This window comes from Capra hircus, chromosome 7 (genome assembly GCF_001704415.2).
Source record: "Capra hircus breed San Clemente chromosome 7, ASM170441v1, whole genome shotgun sequence".
Classification (NCBI taxonomy): domain Eukaryota; kingdom Metazoa; phylum Chordata; class Mammalia; order Artiodactyla; family Bovidae; genus Capra; species Capra hircus.
In genome coordinates, this window is record NC_030814.1 from 62,803,309 (window position 1) to 62,822,899 (window position 19,591).

At 43.4% G+C, this 19,591-nt stretch overlaps 1 protein-coding gene across 3 annotated transcripts in view; it reads left to right on the top strand.

The window, feature by feature from the left end:
• Nucleotides 1-19,591, top strand: part of TRPC7 (transient receptor potential cation channel subfamily C member 7) — a 148,854-nt gene that overhangs the window by 76,481 nt on the left and 52,782 nt on the right. For 2 of the 3 annotated variants that reach the window (XM_005682964.2, XM_005682965.2), the window contains 2 exons: nt 4,788-4,952; nt 13,404-13,620. In XM_005682964.2, the coding sequence (XP_005683021.2) occupies nt 4,788-4,952; nt 13,404-13,620 (382 nt within the window). The remainder of the gene's footprint in view (nt 1-4,787; nt 4,953-13,403; nt 13,621-19,591) is intronic. The other variant, XM_005682966.2, reaches the window with a different exon arrangement.

Consider the following 19,591-nt stretch of genomic DNA (forward strand, 5'->3'; position numbering starts at 1 on the left):
TATGAGAAGATTCAAATAGGCGGTGGCAACATAGGGTTATTCTAATTCCATTTTACTGTCCACAGTAAAGAAAGCCACTTGACTAGTATAGTACCTGTCTCTCTTTGCCTATGTAGACAGTTTCCAGGGCAGGGGGTAAAAAGATTTCTAGAAGGAAAGGCTAGTGATGAGCTAAGTGAAAAATCCTGATCACAGTCACATTGGACATCAGCCTTTGATGGTTTTTCTGCAGAAAATAAAGTCATTTTCTCTATAAGCACTAGATTTCATAAATTTTTTCCCTAGCTAAGTTATTCTTTGGCTTATCAAATCACGCATTGCCACATCTCATTATTCTGTAAATGAACCTAGTGTCAGAAAAATCTGGGTTTAATGGAGATGGAGATCACACAGCCTCAAAGCCTCTGAGAGCAAAGGTAGCCCTTTTCCCCTACCCGTAAAAGAGGCAAATGCAAGATTTAATAGTCTTTAAGGCGGCATCACTGAGACAATGGACATAAACTTGGGCAAACTTCGGGAGACGGTGAGGGGCAGGGAGGCTGGGCGTGCTGCAGTCCATGGTGGGGGGCGGGGGGTGTCAGCATGGAGCTGAGCAGGCCTGACAGTGACCCTGACTGCCCTCGTGGAGACCAGTTCACTTTCAGCTGATTGCCTGCATCAACTAAACTGTGCTTTCATTGGAGGACGAGGAGGGAGGCATAGGCTAGACAAGGAGTGGCCTCACTCATCTGCCTGGCTACTTGAACCTTTCCAAAGGCAACAACACTTCAAGAAACTCCGCTCAAACCACGTGGAGAACAGAATGAAAACAGGAGGGTGGAGTAGAACCGCAGCCAGAGAGAAGGAGAATGGAGAAACAAGAGGAGGAAGGAGGGGAAAAAATGGGAAATTTCAGAAAGGAGAATCATGGGCTTGATTTTGTTTATTAAATACCACTACAGCGCTTACTATTTGCCAAGTACTGTCCTAAACACTTACAAATACTGACTCACTGAATCTTCATTATTAGCCTCATTTTACAGAGAAAAGAAACTAAACATGGGAAGCATCAGTGATCTAAGATCACGTGTCCAGTGTGTGGCAGGACCTGAACTTGATCCCGGGCAGCCTCGCTCCAATCCACAAACTTAAACACACCCCCATCAGGAAAGTCTGTCGTAATAGGAATACGTGACCTAAGGGTGTTAACATTCCATGAAACAGCCGAAAAAATACTCAACAGTTAGTTAAGGCATGTTGATAGTCTTCAACTAACTATTCTTAAAATATCAGATATTTCCTTGTAAATGAATATAAAGCAGGGAAAAGAGTGAAAGGGCTTTCTTATAAAAGGAAAATAACAATGAATGGATCAACTGAAACAAATTAAGAGCCAGGATTTGGCCAATATGCCCAAGAGTCCCCATATGCCAGTACCGTATTCTCACTAAAAAGTCAGCAGGGACTGGGAGGAATAGGACGTTTAGGCGAGATATTCACAGAAAACTAGCTTTGGGTATAAATATTATACTAAACATGAAGGCTGGTCAAACACGCCACCACAATAACTGGCTTGAGATGGACTCAGAAACCGGGGGCCACATGAATTCTAGTCCCTCCCGGCCTTCAAGTCCTGTTTCCCGGTCTCCTTTACCAGGACAGGGAATTCTGTCTCAGAGCTCCCTTCTACTTCTCTTTCCAATTTAATTGCTTAGCTCCCGGCCTCAGCCTAGTGCTCTGGAACAACCCAACCCAGCCGTGGGTACGGTCTGACATATATTCTCCTGACAGGCTGCTGCACTCCACATAAGCCTATCTTAACATATTTTCGGCTCCAGGTCATTACTCCCTGTGAGGAAGAGTATGAATCACATAGATGGGAAAGCTGAGGTGGTCAAACCAGTTCTTCCCTTGAAGAACATTCATAACCACGTAGCATACTCTCAGTCCAGAATGGTTGCGGGGCAGGAATGGCCTGGGCAATCCATCCTTTGATCAATCCACCCTCTTGTGGGCCAGATGGCAAAAAAAGCTGGCCACGACTACACTGTTTCTCTGAGCTCCCGTTCTATCGTATCTAGCTGTGGGCTTTTCTTCCTCTGTTTCTCTCTGACGCTGCTTTTGAAGATTCTCCCCCTGCTCCTGCCTTTGTTCCCTGGCTGAGTGCTCTTCTGCTTAGGGTGTGCGTTGTGTCTTGATAGCCTGCTTCATGTTACTCTCATCTCCCTTGGGTTAGGAACGTTTCTCTGCGCTTCAAAAGCACAGTGGGGGAAAAAAATCTGTGATACACACTGAATTATTTCCTATGAGGTTGCCTTCTAAGTCCTGCTACAAATACAGTAAAGATAAACAGCAGTTTGGGCTTTGGCTATCAGCTACTATCAGCTTTTGGGGAGCATTATGTTATAAGTCTGTCTACAAATAAATAGCATGTTTGGAGCTAGGCTGCTTTATGATGGAGGAAGAAATGACACTGTGGAAATTAACAAAAGCCTAGTCAGAGGAGAACAGAGTCTCAAGAAAGCCTCCCTTGTTTAAGTTGGGTCCACTGGCCTCCTCTGCGGGAGGTGAGGGTGAGTGGGAACAGTTCCCACTTTGTCCTCGCTCAGAATTTCTCCTCTTCCTGCACTGCTGCCAATCTGTTACGCTGGTTTGTCTGCAGAAGGCAGCAGAAGGTGAATGAAAGGGCCCTCCCCAGATAAAGACAGAGAGGCCAATGGTGGGCATCAGGACAAGGGTCCTCCCAGAGCAGCCACGGTGCAGGGAGCCACAGGGTGAGCCAAGCAACCTCCGCCACTTCATGGCACTGTGCGTTGCTCCTGAGCAGGGCCACGTCAGCACCCAGAGAAGGTTCACTGCTGAAAAACAAAACTGACTGGCCCTCATGTCTGCAAGCCGGCCTGCCATGGGACCGTGTTGTGACCAGGCTGAGAATCACCAAAACACGTGTAGGACGGTCTGCTGTTTGCTCCACTTTGTGGTGATCCAGCAAGGGCACAGGAAACCATAGCATGACCTGAGGGCTCCTACCTGGGTTGAGGAGAATCTGTTGCTCTGGTTGTTGAAGGGAAAAACCACAACGGTTGCAATGAACCTAATAATGCTATCTACCAAAAAGCCTCATTTGCAGCTAATGATTGAGTAATAGTATCACCAGGGGCTGCTGCAGGGCCAAATAAAGCTTTGATAGCATCCTCACAAATCATTTGGCCGCTACTGTGAGTTCCCAGAAACTGGAAACAGGCAGTGGTTGCCATCTGCGTTGAGAATTTTTTAAATAGCTCTATTTTTATTGTTCTTATAATGAAAAGGGAATGTTTTGCATTTCCCAGAAATTGCTGTATATGTCCTCTTAATACCCAGTGAGGCAAACAGGATAAAAATTGGGACATTATGATCCACTGAAAAGTCACTCTTTTTGAAGAATGTTCAGTCTATCTGCTCTAGTCTCAGCTCTAAAGGCACATGGCTATCCTGATGGGGCCAAAGAGCAGGGCTGCCTAAAGCAAATACTGGCTCACCTTTGTCACAGGGAGGAAATAAGCTAAGGAGCATAGTTTTCTCAACTGTGTACTTTATTCCCATTAACGTTACTTAAATGTTGCCTATTGCCAGTTTCTACTGGCCAAGACAGAATCAAATGGACAAATGGCCAAGTAGCACCAAATATTTGTAGGTAGAGGATGTTTGGTTGCAGCAACTCAAGTCAACTCGCTGAATCAAACAGAAAAAGGAAGATGCTGTATTTGAATCTACAGATGTCTCGTGGACCATGTGGGCAAAGTGGAGCTGGGCCTCAGAGGGGGTAGGAGCATCTTTCTAGACAACTTCATTCTTCTTTCTCTCTCTTTAACTGGCTTGTTTTGCTACTTAGTGCACACAGTGGAAGATAGCCACCCAGATCTCTCAAGGCCACACATTAACCCCTCAGTAAGTAAAAAGACGGCCTTTCTTGATCACAGGCTCAAATACACAGCTGAGAAAACCCAGTGGATCCAGTTTAAGTCTGGGTTTTACCCTTGGTCCAACATCTGTCAAGAGGGGTAAGATCAACACGATACAAAACGTCCGCAAAAGTCCCATCTTGTAACCCGGCCACTAGGGCAAGGCAGTTCCAAGAGAAGGGAGGTGGCAGGGAGAAGCTACTGTATGGGGACACAACAAGCACCGTGGGCCCAAGCCCAACACCACAGAAATCCAGGGAGGGAACATTGAGGAGGGCTAACGCGTCATCCGGAAACACACAAGGTTAGGAAATGAGAGTGCAACTTTTCTACAACATCTCATGCAATCTTACAGAACAATGTGCCAGACTCTGTTTTGCAGAGAACAGTATTGAAACTCAGAGAGGTTAAGTAGCTGGCCCAAGGCCACCTGGCTAGTAAATGGTAGAAGCAAAATTCAAACCCATGTTGACTCTAAAACCCCATTCAGGCTCCATCTATTCCAACATGTTGACTCCCAGATGAACTCTGCCCAGAGATAAGTCTCCAGGGGTTGGAGACAAGCATTTGCCCAGAAGCTGGCTATTGTTTTCTGTGCCTGAGACTTCTCAGGGACCTCGGTTTGCCAAGCCCTGATGCAGCCAGTCCTGTGAGAGCTCTGGCCACAGCACAAAGGCCCCAGCATCCCCAAGTCAGAGGGACCCAGCAGGTGCCTGACCAGCTGCTCCCTCTCTAACACGCAGGCCACCCCGCCCCAGGGGAGCATGTCAGCCCTGGGCTACTCAGAGGCCATATACTGTTCAAGTGCTACCGATGCCATTTTCCTGTTTGCGTTTTCCTTTTGTTTTTGTTTTGTTTTTACAGTTCGTTGCTCATCCTAACTGTCAGCAGCAATTGCTTACCATGTGGTATGAAAATCTCTCAGGCTTACGTCAACAGTCTATCGCTGTGAAATTCCTGGCTGTCTTTGGAGTCTCCCTAGGCCTCCCTTTTCTCGCCATAGCCTATTGGATTGCTCCGTGCAGCAAGGTACAGACTGCTTAAGGTGCATGTCTTTGCGGTTATTTCTTCTCTCTACTTAGCATAATGTGAAGTCCATTTTGTCCAAATATGCAGCTGATCATTTCCCACATTTGAAGAAAATAGCCCTGAGATACCCAACGAAAGTAGAAAACCACTTAAGAGGGAAAATGCTAAGGTTTGCTTTTTTAAATCATTTTCTTAAAAGCCAGAAGAGTGATAACGTGGAAACTTTTATATACATGAGGCATAATCTGATCAATAACAGAATACGGGGGAATAAAGGCACTTTTCCTTTTCTAATTATGCAGTCTCCTAAACACAGCCTCAAAACCCACAGTAATAATAATTATAATAATGATGACAGGAATTAGTTCCATGGGGAATTTGATAAGCTAATGCAATCAATAGTGTCCTCAGTGAATGGATCCTCTTGTCAGATCCACCAAGAGAAAACTCATGCCAGCAGGACGATGGGCCAGAGACTTCGGGTCTGCTAACGAGGCCACCTAGCCAGGCGGACAATGAACTGACTGCCTTCAAGCAGGAGGGCTATCAGAGAATGGCCAGCCAGTGCTTACTGAGTCTTTCTTTTTGCTAAGCCCCATTCACGGAACACCTTATAAACTCTCTCAATTAGGATGTATGCACTTCACAAGCAGATTCAGAGAAGAGAAATGACTAGTTGCTGAGAATCAAAGGCTTCTCATACTGGGGCACTGCAGATCCGCCTCAACATCTTCCTTGTTTCCCAGCTTCTTTGTCTGGGTTCTGGCCCACATGGGCAGCTAATTAGGTCATGAGAAGGAAAACAGCCAAAGAAAAAAGGAGGGGAGCTAGAAAGGCGTCATGCTAGGTTCTTTGCTTCAGAAAGGGGGCTGTCTGGTTCCTGCCTATAACAGAAGAAGTGAGGTCTGCAGGTGCCAAGCTGCCGCACCTCCTGTTCCACCATGCCTACAGCCCTTCTGATTCAAAGCCACAGAAGGCACCAGTGGTTACTCCAGCTTCAGGCAAGAGCGAGTGCCTATAAAGACGAATCATGCAGAAATTCTGAAATATGTTTCATGGGTTACATAGTCATCAGAGGTTCCAAAGCTCTGTGACTTATTACAAAAAGAACTAAGCTTAGGTAATCAACATTCGGTAGAAATATGACTACAGGGAGATTAGTTCCACGGGGAATCTGGTCAGCTAATGCAGTTAATAAAAGTGTCACCAGTGAATGGATCCTCTTGTCAGCTCCACCATGAGAAAATTCATGCCAGGAAAATGGGTCCAAGGCTTCAGATCTGCTAATGAGGCTGCCTACAAAGGAGGGCAATGGAGTGACTGCCTTAGAATAGGAGGGGTATCAGAGAATGTAATCAGGACTCAGACTCCTTCTCCTGTAGAACAGTATTAAAAATAAAAGTCCTCATACTGAATATTTGTGGTGTCCAATCTTATATCTATTGAGGATTTTGTTTCTATGCCTGCACCCCTACCATGGCACAGATTGCTCTATCAGTATTCCCCAAATGATACATACGGATGGAAAAACAATCTTTTCTGTCCTTTATCATGAGCTGGGAAAAGCACAGTGAATGAAAAAAGACTAGGCAGATTTGAAACTGGATCAGCACTGGTCACTGATTTTGGGGCACTTGTTTTCATATTGGTATTATCTAGTCTGTACTGCAAATTAGATCACCGCCTTCATCCAGAGATGGATGGGGACTTTGCCTTTACATTCCGTAAGCCCCCGACTGATTCTAGGACATCAGTCATTAAAATTACAGCCAACCACTGCCCATGCTGACTTTTGCCATTAAACTACGTGTGGCGGTTTCCAGGGAACTGGGACTAAGCAACACCAGCAAACTGGCTTGCCTCAACCGACCTGCGAAAACATTCAGAAAGAGATGATCTGCAGCTGATGACTACATTTTTTACATTTTCAGTAGATCTAAGAAGATTCCTAGTCAACATTATGCAGATGTGATGCCAAAAAGAGGGGAGGATGGTGGAAGTGGGAGAAAGCCTGGACTTTCTGTGGACCCAGTAATCCAGTAAATTCGAGACAGATGTCACTATAGAACACAAGGGTTCTATAGCAGTCTTCTGGAATATTCTAGAAGTAATGATTACAGCAAAGTTTGGCCCCATGGCTAGAGCTTCCTCCCCTCTCTTCAGATACTTGTCTGATCAACATTTTGTGTTCCTGAAATGTCCAACAAGACAAAAAACAAAAACAGCACTTGAGATAAACATGAGGTTGCCATTAAGCCACTTGTGGTTTCTTTGCACTTTCCGGGCTCCAACTCTGAGCTCAGTGCAGTGGAGGGGTGTGTTCATAGCTAAGTGACAAGCATTATTCCACAGCATGAGATAATTTTTGGTGGCAATGCTCATTCCAAGGAAAGATTCCTCATTAAAGAACTTGTCAAACTCACTCTGGGGCAGCCAAAGGACAGATAAAACAGTCAAGATACTTTAGTCTTTCCTTTCACCATTTAGAAAGAAGTCTTTCCAAGTTTGGGAGAGACATTAGATTTCTGAGGATTACAGAGAAGTCACATCTTCTGTGTAGGGAAACCAGCCCTCTCTAAAGGCCCCTGGTCCCCAAGAGGAGTGGCCCGGTGGGGAACTCTGTTAAGGTGCTGGTGTCTCTCTACCCATGGGTCGTGCCTTTATATCTGTCCAGTAATTCTATAGAAAAGCCAGTCATTCTAGCAATTCCATGTGCTAAGAGCTTTCCTATACCTCCCTCAAAGAAATTAGACTTTTGATGCTTTTATAAATGTATTCATAAAACGTCACTGCTAAGCCTCATCAATCTGCTAATGTCCATCCATGTCTAGCAAATGTTTAGATTTCTGTTTCCAACTTAATGGTGCATTTACTTCCTAATAGTTGCTGTCCAAATTTAACAACTATCAGAGACCAAAACTTCTGAGCCTGCCAGAATAACCTCATCACATCTTTCCTAGTGAATTCCCAAGGCTGTCCATTATATTTTTATGTAAGTTTCTGAGGGTCCCTAAAAAGACAGCTGAATAAGGAGATGACATAGGTGTAGAGTGTCAACAGGAGTTGAGCTTACTAACATGAAGACTAAAGAGGGTAACCAAGTCACAGACGCGTACATACGGTAATAACTACAGGTCTGGAGTGCGGCACTGGTTTATCAGGGTCAATAAAGAGAACAGTGACTTTACATCGTTTTACCACTGAAGGGTTGGTGAGTTCTTGTTCACGTGGATGCTCTCAGGTAAATCTCTTCCCAGAGAGCTCTTTATCCTCTAAACAAGGGCTGCCATGCCAAAGGGCTTTTATGACTGATTGCACTGTTTTCCGTCCTTTGATTTCCCATTCTGATTCATAATTTAGGTTGTCTGTCTGTTAAAATCTGAGAGCTGGAAAAAAAAAAAAATCCGAGAGCTGAGAAAATAACCATCATCCTCAAGGGCTCAAACAGTCTCTCAGCAGCAGGTAGATGGGAGAAGTCGGCATCGGGAGCGCTGAGGAACTGCACAAGTTCTAGCTATGCAAGTACAAGAGGGGAAGCTGTCTACCTCTGTTACCTGTTAACCCTTGTGGTCCAGCTGTCCTTATAAATTAGTACCCAGACTTGGGCGAGAGCTGTAAGCAACTTTAGACTCCTACCTGATGTCTTTGCACTGTGTAATCTAACAGTTCATAACTCATGCATGCAGAAATGTTAAAATGTTAGCCACTGCCCTAAACCTCCTTAGTCTCATCCCAACAAAATCATCTAGTGAGACAAGCACGAGACACTGCCCAGCCTTGACAAAGCTGCAATGTCGTCCAGAGACAAGACAGAGAGGGGACAGGGCCTCCCCAGGTCTTTGTATCCTCCTCATCTGTAGCTACCAGAGAGCTGAAAATGAAGTGAAAGTCGCTTAGCTGCGTCCAACTCTTTGTGACCCCATTGACTAGTACAGTCCACGGAATTCTCCAGGCCAGAATACTGGAGTGACGCATGATTAAATAAAAACCCTAATGCAATGTTTAAAGCATTGCCACAGAGGGGGAATCTGTGCCAGGAAATAGAGCATTTTCTGCTCTTCTGTTCCAATAGCTGCTGCCCTCAAATCCAGACAGAGGGTCCATCACATGTCACCCTGTTGGGAGAGGACTTACAAGTGCCAGAGGGCTGACCACCACCTCATCCTTAGCCAAGTGTGAGCCCTGCAAAATCCTCTCCCCATCTCTCCACCCATTTCCTACCAGGGTTTTGCTTGTTTCTGTCTCCACTAGAAAATCAGCCACTTTGAAGGGAAGACGCAACTCTTACAGTTTGTTTTAGCTCCATCACCTGCAGTGTCCATCAACTTGTCCATAGATAGTTCCCCAAAGGGCTCATAACATAAATACACAAGGACGCTATAGAGGTCTCCCTTTGTGAATCCTTGCACACAAGCTTTTTAAGAGTCAGTCGATTTTTTCTTTTACGGTCTTTTTTTTTTTTTTAGTACGTCAATTTTAAGTTTCCTCTTAGGAGAACTGCCTAAAGCTCTCGAGTGCCAAATACCGAGTATATCCTATAGGCCAGTAGCTGTGCTTCACTGCACATGTTAAATAATTCATTCCCTACATCAACTCTATGCAATAAGTACTATTTTATCCCCATCCTACAGGCGCATTCACTGAGACACAAAGGGATTAAGAAGCTTGCCAAAAACCATAGAGCTGTGATTTAAATCCAGGGTCTCTGCTGCAGAGACCTGACCTTAGCCACTGTCCATGTACACATACACATCCCAGCATTGCCAATCACCCAGTTACATCAGCAGCATTACAGCCTTCAGTGCTGAATGTAAAGATCTTAGCTGCTAACTACTGACCTTGGAATGACTCTGATTCAGAGCTTTATAGTTAGCAGGGCTTTTCTAGAAGGGAGGAGTCAGAATCACCATGTGATTTTCACTGCTCATTCCTCTTCTTTCCTTAGAAGCCCGACCTTTATAACCCACTATTGCTCAGCACCGCTTCAGCCCCCAAGACAAAGAGCAGAATCATATGGTAATGTGAAAACACAATGATCAGAGACACCATGTGCTGAGTGAATATATACTCCCCACTTCAAAGAAAGAAGATTCCTGAGCCCTGGGTTAGAGATTTTTAAAAAGAATTTTTGAGGGAGCATTCTGAATAACAGGCCACGAATTTAGTTAAGGTCATTCAAAAATTTGAGACCCACTCCAGCCTTGTATGTTTCTTTTTGAAAATGCTTGATCCAAAGTCTGCCTCAGCTGATTCAGCTTTGCACAGCTTGTACACTAAGCCCTTGCTTGTGGCCACGAGCAGCAGGCAGCGAGTGAGGATGGCATTTGATGAGAAAGACTGGGGGTTCTGAGTGAGGAGAGATGCTGGCAAGAGTCTCTGCATGCTCTCCTGCAGTCATGGCCTGCCTCATGGGCTTGTGGCTGAGGGGTCCCCATTAAGTGCTTCCAGTTGTGGGTCAAGAGCCCAATGACACTAAACACAGAGGGGTGTCGACAAGTAAAAGCAGGTGCCCACCCTGAGGGCTGGAGAATGAAGTTCATTTGGAGCTAATTCGGGAGAACTACTCAGTTATTCTCATATTTATCTGTTTCCCAGAGTAAAAGAATAGCACCCAGAAAGTCTGGGGTGAGCCAGAGACTTAGGGCTGCAAGCTTGGGTTTCCTGATACATTGTCAGCTCATCAGGGCCAAGAAATGATGCAGCTGCCTGAGCCCATGTTTCAGACTCACCAGCTGTGCTCTTCTGGCAGAGCACACCAAGGCCCATGTCTTCTGAAGCTCTTCCACCTCTTTTTACACCTAACACTGTCATCTGACCCAGCTTTAATGACTCCACAACTAAGAGCAGCACTTTTCTCCTTTATTTTGGTTCACCTGGTGGCCTTGTGAAAGCAGCAAATTTTCCCCAAGCATAATTCACTTCAAAAAATTGAGACAAATAGGAAATGTCACCAAAAAAAGGAGGAGGAAATCACTGAAATGATTTGATCTCATCTGACCTTTATAATGTTTACCTGTTAAAAAGATGCTTTCAAGACCAGAAGAAAAATAGGAAAAAATGCATCAATTACTAACCTTGCTTTTCCTCCCTATGGCTTAAATCAAGTGGGACTGAGTTCAGGGTAACCTTCCACAACACTGAAGGGCCTTTTCAGGGATTTTCCTTATGGTCTGCAATAAATACAGTAACTCTGACAGGTGCATTTTCTGCCAGAAGACAACTATTTGAATGAGGGGACCAAGAGAACATTAAATTTCTCAAAGCAGCTCCTGGGGGGAATCCCAGGGCCAGCAAGGGTGCACCTGTGTGGCAGATCCCTGCAGTCAGGTACCTGCCTCGATGAGAAGATGGAGAGGTGTCCCCATGTCCCATCCAGGTAGTCACCGGGAGATGTTACTTAGAGCCCAGTGATTAAGGAGTAGGGAAACATTAAGGAGAAGCCAACCCTTTTAACAGCTGCGTCTGTCTCCATCCTCCCCACCTTTGTCTGGCATCTCTGGGACCCTGCTGGGACATGCAGGCCTGGTATCCCTTGCCCTGCCAACCCTTCCTCCCCCACTCTGCAGCCACTCTCCAACTCCCCTCCCCTCCACACCCCAGGCAGGGCACAGGGACAGGAGGCCACGCAGGGACTATGTGAGAGCCTCTGTCTACAGCAAATCACCCCAGCTTGTTGGCTGTGAAATGGGCTCCAAAAGGCCAACTCAGTCAGGTGAAACGCTGAAAAACTCAAAGCAGGTTTTTGACATCACATTCATAAGTCAACATGAAACATGGTTAGATTCCTTTTATTTTTTCATTGAATTTATATGAGGTATTTTATTTGTCCTTATATTTAATTGCTGCATCCTGAATTTAGTACTCCTACCTATGGCTAAAAATTATCTACAGTCCGTACCTTGTAAATAACAAGGTTAAACTTTACAGAGAAATGTTATGCGTAGGATGTTTGTGGGCCTCATGGTTTTCAGGTAAACCTCTCTGTCCACTTCTGAAGTTATTCTAGTGCCATATGACAATCTGATAAGACAGGTGATTCCAAACAAGTCCTTTCCAGCACAAGTAGGGATTTCCAATGTTCACACTTAAAATGCAGTTTTTTAAAAAATGATTTTTTTAATAACTATCATTTTTAATTTTAACACATGGGTTCTATGGCATTAGAATGTTACAATAATAACTAGCACTGTTAAAGTGGATGATTATCACACTGAAGCATATTGAAAAACACTATCAAGCCATCTGATTTATAAATGTTATACTGAATATAGTCACAGTTAGGGAAGTTTCACCAGGAGAAACCCTATAGTTGATCTTCTGCTGAACCAATACTCTATATGCTGGCTGACATTTCACTCTGGGACTCCTGAATGAAGCAGAACATGAACATTAATTGGTCACCGACTATAACTGAACATTTGCCCGGAGAAGGAACTGTGTTCCAGAAAAGGTCCTCCTCTTTGCTCTTGTCTTATTAGTACACCTGGCTGAGGGTCAGATTAGGTGAGGGTAACAGCAGTGACCTGGAAGAGACCCAAGTGAATTCATTCACGAGAGTCAGCAAAGACCCCTTATGCAGCCCTCGAGTTACATCTCAGAGATCCAAGTGGCCTTTGTATGGCAAGCCACGGATAAGAAGATGTGACCAATACCTGCTCCCTAACAAGGCATCTTTTGGATCACTTCAGGTTCACATGGAACTGCACAAATTAAACACGTTCTCGGCCACAAAGAAAATCTCAGTAAGTTTTAGAGAAGTATAATAGAGGCTATGATCTGAACATACTGAGATAAAATTAGGATTTTTTAAAGCAAGGGGGGAAAGTCCTGTGTGTCTAAAAACTAAATAACCTCTGACCTGAAATCAAAAGGGAAATTATAAAATATTTATAATTGAGTATCAAGAAAAATGCTACAAGTCAAAATGTATAGAACATGGCTAAAGCAGAACCTAGCGCAAACTGTACAGCCTTAAATAAATTTACCAGGATAGAAGAAATGCTGAAAATTAATCATCTCACCTAAAATCCAAGAAAATAGACCAAAGAGCAACAGAGCATATCCAAAGTGTAATTTTTAAAAAAAAATTCTGAACTCTATTGAAACAGATTTTTTTTTTTCTAGATTCAAAAAGCATAAAATTCTTTTCCATGTGGTTGTGGGTAGCTGTGCAGTCAGACTGTAACATGATGTTACATCAGTGTATGCCACTCCTTTCTCTTACCACTCCCACTGAATTTTCTAAACAGGAAAAATTAAAATAATCAGAAAATGGATTCAGTCAAGCAGCCTCTCACATAAAAACTCTAGAAAATGTCTGGGTTTGGCGAGCAGCTTCTGTCCAAAATGAAGAATTCTCTGGTTCAACTTTCAGCAAACGCCTTTTAAAGAGAGCCCTGCGCCTGCATGCAGCTGCCAGATTAACGTGTCTTATACACATTTTGTTTTCAGCTAGGACGAACACTGAGGAGCCCTTTCATGAAATTTGTAGCCCATGCAGTTTCCTTCACAATCTTCTTGGGACTGTTAGTTGTGAACGCATCAGACCGCTTTGAAGGCGTGAAAACCCTGCCCAACGAAACCTTCACAGACTACCCGAAACAGATCTTCAGAGTGAAAACTACACAATTCTCCTGGACAGAAATGCTCATCATGAAGTGGGTCTTGGGTAAGCAAGTCACTCTGTCTTTTATTCTCTCCTCCTCTAGTTATTTTAGGCCCTTACTAAACTCTGACTTCAGAAGCTCTTCTTCTCTTGAGTGCACTCTTGACAAACAAAATGGTGAGGAGATGACCAGCACGGAAGTCAAAATCAACTTCTGTCTGTGCTGATGTATGGCAAAACCAATACACTATTGTAAAGTAAAATAAAGTAAAAATTAAAAATTTTTTTTTTAAAAAGGTGCACAGACCTGCAATATAAATCGCAATTTTGAGAGGATTTGTTTGGGGGGAATTCATTCCATACTTTTTATTATATGCGTATTGAAAGTGACTATAAAGTGTCTGTGTTGGGGGGAGGGGGACATGTGGTCTTACTTATTTAAATATAGTCTACTAGAAGCCTAGCGGCTCAGATGGTAAAGAATCCGCCTGCAATGCAGGAGACCTGGGTTCATTCCCTGAATAAGGATGATCCCCTAGAGAAGGGAATGGCTACCCATTCCAGTATTCTTGCCTGGAGAATTCCACAGACAGAGGAGCCTGCTGGATTACAGTCCATGGGGTCCCAAAGAGTCAGGCATGACTGAGCAACTAACACTAGTAGCCTTAGGAAAAAAGTATGAGTGCATAGCTTAAAAGATATTTTTTGTTACCACTGAATACTGATACATAGTAAAATACCAATAACATAAAAATCTAAAAAGTTAGGGGACTAACATATTCTCATTATCTATGCTAATGAACATAATGAAGCTGTGAAATTCCTCTGTGGTGATATTTTGTGCTACCAAAGTCTGCCACTAGAATTGCCAAGGAAATTATTCGCAGGTATCTCAATGACTAGCCAAGATAGGGTATCTCCTTTCCCTAACTCACAAGAACTATTACTAGTAGAAATAAGCAAGATAAAATTAAACAGACAGTGGCTAAAACTGTACATGGTCAAATGTGTTACAGATTTTTCTAACACTGAACTGATTGGTTAAAAAAAAAAAAATCAGACTTTGTAAGAAACGATGAAAAACTGCAAAAGTTACAACCAGTGGTATTGTATATAACCAAAACTTGATCAATAAATTATAAGATTTACATCAAAAAGATTTGAATTTTATAAGAATGTTTTGAGTGAAACTAAACCGAAAAAAGACAAAAAATTTATGCAGTATCAAGATTAGACCAATTAATTAAACTGTCCTAATGATATTTACCCGGAGAAGGCAATGGCACCCCACTCCAGTACTCTTGGCTGGAAAATCCCATGGATGGAGGAGCCTGGTGGGCTACAGTCCATGGGGTCACTAAGAGTCGGACACAACTGAGCGACTTCACTTTCACTTTTCACTTGCATGCATTGGAGAAGGAAATGGCAACCCACTCCAGTGCTCTTGCCTGGAGAATCCCAGGGACGGGGGAGCCTGGTGGGTTACAGTCCATGGGGTCTCACAGAGTCGGACACGACTGAATCGACTCAGCAGCAGCAGCAGCAGTGGCAGCAATGATATTCGCCACCACCCCCTACCCCGCCCACCCCAATTGCCTTTCTTAACAACAACTCAATCTTGGCATAGCGTTCATCATGTTTATATTCACAAACATTGAGTCAAAACATATTCAGGGTCAAAGTGTCTGCACTGCCAATCAACAAATTCACCGAAGAACAAATACTTGAAAAGACAGCCTAATACCTGCCCTGTGCTAATCACATGACTGCACAGTGCCACAGGTTCAACCCTTCTGGCCTAAGAGCACAAGAGCTGAACCACTGAAGAAGATCCTATAGACACCCAAGCTGGGAACAACTTGGAATACAGCTTTTAAGCTGCATCTCTCAGTCATAACAAGGTAATGAGGAGAAGAATGGTTTGACCCAAAGGGCAGAAGCAGGAAAGCATGCCATGCTTCCCAGGAGCTTTTAATCAACTGGCAAGTCTGCAACCAAAGGCTTCCTTAGTGGACTCGCCGGCACTCAAGTTGCAAAGGAACAGGAAAGCCTGTTGTAAAGTAGTTCTGTGGCCTTCCAGGTTCAGAGTCTATCCTCATTCTCCCTAGTATAACACCCCCACCTCCAATTTAACTAAATTAAGCACTTTAACACCAGGTACTTTGCAATGGTCTGAATGTTCGTGTTCCCCCAAATTCATATGTTAAGACCCTAATTCCAATGTGATGGTATTAGAAGCAGGGCCTCTGGGAGGTGCTTAGGCCATGAGCATGGAGCCCTCATGAATAGGATTAGTGTCCTTTAAAAGAGACCCCAGAGCACACCCTCACCCTCACTCTGCCACATGAGGATACAGCAAGCAATCTGCAACCTGAAACGTTCTGGCACCACAGTCTTGGACTTACAGCCTCCAGAACTGTGAGAAATAAATTTCTGTTCATAAGACACTGTGCAACTTTGTTATAGCAACCCAAATTAAGACATTGTTTTCTAAAAAAAAAAAAAAAAAAAAAAAACCTCACATGTTGGGTTTATGAATAAAACAAAGGATTTACAGCACCACTCACTCACTCAGCTCATAACCCCACCTGGACAGCAGGTATAAGACTAGTGAGTGCAAGCATATTCCCCCTTAAGTGGGTATCCTATCGTATGTCACCATGATTCTCCGAGGCCATGGCGTCTTCCTGATTCCGTATTTCTCTTCCTGGGTGTCAGGGCGTCCTCACAATAAGAGGGAAGTATCTCTAGCTACAGAGGCGCCAGCTTCCAGCCTCTACCCATCAAAGCAAAGCTGAATTTTCAAGACTGTTACACCATTAGTCTTATGAAGGGGAAGGCTTATTTTTCATTGACCTACTTCCTGTTACATTTGAGACAAAAGAAAAATTCTAACTACCTTTTCTTACTAGATTATATTTTTCAAACTTTTATTGTAAATAATTTTAAGAACTGGAAATATCAAGAGAAGATTATAATGAACCCTGTGGGCCAATCTCTCATCTCCAACAATTAGTAAATCAACGCTAATCTTTGCTTCATCTTACTTCCCTTCTACCAACCCTGAAAAATTTTGAGTCAAATCCTAGGTATCATAAAATTTCATTTACAAACGTTTTGTGTGAATCCTAAAAGAAAATTTCTCTTTTACTTTTTTCCAATCTTTATGTGCTGCCAAGTTCACTGACATTTTTTTCTAAATCATCTGTGATTTCGATCCTCAACCAATGAATTTTTCATTTCAAATATTGTAGTTTTCAACCCTTTAAGTTCCACTTGGTTCTCTCTTATAATTTTCATTTCTTTGTGGTATTTATATTTTCCTTTAAATCCTTGAACATAATGTATGTATTCATAGTAAGAACCATTATAAAGCCCTAATTTCATCATTTCTATCATTTTTGGGTTACTGACTAAACTTTCTCCAGACGTGGATCATTTTTTTCCTATATCTTGGTGAGTTAGTAATTTCTGATTGAATGATGGACACATCACATGCTATATTGTTCAGCATCTGGATTTCACTGTCTTCAAAGAGATACTTTGTTTTCTTCTGACAGGTTATTAAATTCTTACAGATGAGTTTGGTCCTTTTCAGACTTTCACAGAGTGGATCTGGAGAAGCTTTACAATAGGATTGATTATCCTCGTACTAGAGACACACACCTGGTGTCACTACTAAATGGCCTGAGCAATCAACAAAGGCTCTCAGTTCTGGAGGGTCAGGACTCAAACACCTCTCACCTCTGGATGAGTAGTTTCTGAGCCTTAGAAATGAGTCAGCTTACAGACCTCTGGCTGTGGTTTATGGAATTTTACTCTATGCATTCGTGACTTAATATTAAGGGAACATTCAAAGGGTTTTACTTATGTAATTTACTTATGTAAACTTCTGGACTAGTGTTGTTTGTGTTTGGCTTTGTGTTTTTGGTTCTGCGTAGTACCTTTCTCTCTGAAACCCTGCCATATAACATCTAACCACTTCAACCTTCCTGAACTCCCATCTCTGTCTCTTCAATTCACTGGGACTGCTTCTATGCTTCTAGGATCCCTCTCTACACCCTGAACATTGAAATGTGCCTCCAATTTAAAAAAAAAAGACAGGGCTATCATGTGACTTTTCTTGCTTGTTTCTCTTCACTAAGGATCACAGTGCTGTGCTGTTTCCAACATCTGAAAATAGTTTCTTTTTTTCCCCAGTTTACTGCTTCACCATGACAGATAATAGAAACCGGGGTTCTTTTTCTAAAACAGAACTACAAACATAAAAGAAAATGAATAATCCATTTTCAAATACCCAGTCAGTATTCAAATTTCTTTGAGAAGATAAATTGAATAAATATCTGCCTAGCTTCCTTTCTCTCCTCCTTCAGGCCTCTGTTCACATTTTATCTTATCAGAGGAGTTGAGCTGGTAAGAGGAAGCTCCCTCACCTACCCCCTTTGATGAGATGAAATATGAACAGCGAAGGAAGAGAGAAAGCAGGCTTTGCAGGCATCTGGGTGAAAAGCATTCCAGAAAGACAGTTCAGCCTGTGTTGACGGCTTGGATTCAGGAGTGAGCTGGCGAAGTCTGAGGAACGGCAGAGAAACGAGTGTGGCTGCAGCAGAATTAATAAGGGAGAGACGGCAGAGAAGAGGGACGGGCGGGGCCAATCACACAAGGCCGTGGAGGCCATGGTACAGCTGAGATGACTAGAAATGGCTGGATAGCTCTGACCACGGAAGTGACGTCCCACAGCTTCATTTTCTAGGGGATTGCAGGCTGCTGGGCAGAGAACAGATGACTCTGGGACAAGAGCAGAAACAGGGAAGCCAGTTAGGCGGCCACTGCAGTAATTCAGAGGGAAAATGGCTGATTTTGAGGAGGGAGTAGAGTAGATTATATTTTGCAGGTAAAATCAATGATAGTAATTGCTACTGGATTGTCTGTGGGGTGTAAGAGAAAGAAGGTGGTCAAGGAAAATTCCAAGTGTTTTAGTTTAAGTAAGGAATAAGAGAGATTTCCTCAAAGGCAGGAACTGCAGCCATGAAATTAAAAGACTCTTGCTCCTTGGAAGAAAAGCTATGACAAACCAAGATAGCGTATTAAAAAGCAGAGATGGTCACTTTGCTGACAAAGGTCTGGCAAGTCAAAGCTATGATTTTTCCAGTAGTCATGTAAGGATGTGAGAGTTGGACCATAAAGAAGGTTGAGTGTGGAAGAACTGATGCTTTCGAACTGCGGTGTTGCATAAGGCTCTTGAGAGTCCCTAGGACAGCAAGGAGATCAAACCAGTCAATCCTAAAGGAAATCAACCCTGAATATTCATTGGAAGCACTGATGCTGAAGTTCCCATACTTTGGTCACCTGATGCAAAGAGTTGACTCACTGGAAAAGAACCTGATGCTGGGAAAGATTGAGAGCAGGAGGAGAAGAAGGTGACAGAGGATGAGATGGTCGGATGGGATCTCAATGGACATGAGTTTGAGCAAACTCTGAGAGACAGTGAAGGACAGGGAAGCTGGCATGCTGCAGTCCATGGGGTCGCAAAGAGTCAGACACAACTGAGTGGCTGAACTAAGGCAGGAAAGACCAGGGAAGGAGCAGTTTGAAGAGAGACATGGAAATCAAGAGTTCAGTTGAGATTATCTATTAGATCTCCAAGTGGAAATGTCAAGTAGCAAACTGGATATACATGCTGAAGTTCAGAGAGACTGGAGTTGGAAACATTATTCGGGCATGTCAGTCTATTTAAAGTAAATTATATGTAATACCTCAACTGTGAATGTGAACGGATGAACCGAGGGCCAAGCCCTCCGGCACAGCAATATTTAAAGGATGGGGAAACAGGAAGAATCTTATCCAGCAAAGGAGACTGAAGCAAAAGAGTGGTGTCTGAGAAGCCAACCAAAGTCACTGAGTCAAGACCCACGGACTGATCACTTATGTCAAATGGTGCTGGCAGATCAGGTGACAGGAGGCCTGAGGATTGACCCCTGACTTCAGAAGCAAAGTTCCTGAGTAGCGAGAGGGGATGGGCCCCAGCAGGCCA